The sequence below is a fragment of the Lathyrus oleraceus genome, chromosome 3 (assembly GCF_024323335.1).
Source record: "Lathyrus oleraceus cultivar Zhongwan6 chromosome 3, CAAS_Psat_ZW6_1.0, whole genome shotgun sequence".
NCBI classification, from domain to species: domain Eukaryota; kingdom Viridiplantae; phylum Streptophyta; class Magnoliopsida; order Fabales; family Fabaceae; genus Lathyrus; species Lathyrus oleraceus.
The window spans coordinates 102,948,622-102,950,451 of NC_066581.1; the positions used below are offsets into that span (position 1 = coordinate 102,948,622).

General features: G+C 33.1%; 1 protein-coding gene across 1 annotated transcript; it reads right to left on the minus strand.

Annotated features, from left to right (window-relative positions):
• Window positions 1–988: 988 nt before the first annotated feature.
• LOC127128960 (auxin-induced protein 15A-like) lies at window positions 989–1,392 on the minus strand. The gene has a single exon (XM_051058306.1). The coding sequence runs from the start codon at window positions 1,352–1,354 to the stop codon at window positions 989–991; it is 366 nt and encodes a 121-aa protein (XP_050914263.1). The 5' UTR covers window positions 1,355–1,392.
• Between the last annotated feature and the right edge of the window lie 438 nt (window positions 1,393–1,830).

Sequence of the window (1,830 nt, forward strand, 5' to 3'; positions counted from 1 at the left end):
TATCACTAATTTTATCGTCAGAGTATTTGCAGATACACCTTCATCACTCGATGTATTACAAAGACTATTGTACCAAAGCTCATCATCAACAACAATTGAATAGAAGATCTTATCCTGTTAAGTTTAAAGTGAACAAAAGTGACAAAACAAATCTATTATAATTTTGAAATGACACATGTGTTAATATATGCTTCTATATAAACGACTTACTCATATTTACTTCAAGTACTCATATTGTAAATGATGTGAAATCATTCTTGTCTAACAGTTTCATTATTAAAGATTAAAAAAAATGTAATCCTTAGAATTAAGATTAATACTGTTGGGGGAATTTTTCACTAGGGAGCATTGAACATTGTGGAACTTCTTCTTTTGAAGCAACACCTTTGTGAGAGACACACCACATATTCACCCAAAATCTTAAGGTGATAGGTGAGTGGATTCTCTCACTTATAAATGCTCAAGTCTCCACATTTCCAACCAATGTGAGACTATTACCCACACTACTCACACTTGATACATTCTCAACACTCCCCCTCAAGTGTGAGTCCACAATGCTCCCCCTCAAGTGGAAGTTTTTCTTACTTCCACAAACTATTGTACCATACATAACGTTTCTTATTCACCACTTTGGCGCTGTTGACACTCTTCAACAGAACGTTTCTTACTCGCCATCCTTGTGGACCGTTGACTTTCGATACAAATAAGTCGGTCCCATTCTCGAACCAAAGGCTCATGATACCATTTGTTGAGGGAGTTTTTTTTTCTAGGGGGCATTGAACATTGTGAGACTTTTTTTTTAGAGTAACATCTTTGTGAGACACACCACTTATTCATCTAAAACGTTAAGGTTATAGGTGAGTGAGTTCTCTCACTTATAAATGCTCAAGTCTCCACATTTTCAACTAATATGAGACTATTATTCACACTTGATACATTCTCAAAAAACGAAGGATTGTCATTATATTGTATGATACACTCATTTAAATCAAATCAATTCATCAAAAACATTTTCCATGTTAAACTTACAATTTTTACATTCTATAGCATTAACCACTTCTTGAAAAGCTGAAACACTACATGGAACAACCAAACCATTCCTTTGTTGAAACCCAAATTCATTGTATGCTTTCTCCAACAACATCTTGAATAAGGGGTGACAAAGGTAACGAGTTGGAACCACATATCTCTCACGTTTCTCCCCAACATATAGTGCAAAAACACCACCTTTTTTGGCAATTGGATGTTTCTTTTCTTCTTCAAATTCCTTCAACGCATGGCCGTGATCAACTCTACCTTCAACATTCACTTTTTTGACTAGTTTCTTAAGTGATACAATCTTTTTCCCTAACATCTTTTTTAGTTTCTAATCTAAGTCACCTTCAAAGGAGTTTTAATTTTAGGAAGATATATATGAGTGACGATATGGATGTATGAAGAGTATTATATAGATTGAAACATTAATCTTATTTCTTTATTACAACTAGGAACATGCGGTATTTCAGCACTTTAAAATATTAGTATAATAATAGAAATAAATTGTAGTTGGTGTGATGTGAGTTTCATTCTAGAGTCACATTTGTTGACTGCAATATGTTATTACTTAATAAAAGCAAAAGTGGCAATGAAATGGCACAAACTAACTAGTAATTGATGTATTGTTAAGAGTGACATCTAAATATACGTATGATCTTCACACTACTGCAGGCGTATTAATCAATCACCGTTGCACCAATTAAAATTTGAATACTATATAATATACGACGTACCGCTACTATACTTTTTTAGTATTAAAATTAAACTGCAAATGGCATATACTTTTGAATGTAA

Excerpts from the sequence above, each read along its gene's own strand:
- LOC127128960 (XM_051058306.1), bottom strand. The coding sequence starts at position 1,354 with ATGTTAGGGAAAAAGATTGTATCACTTAAGAAACTAGTCAAAAAAGTG.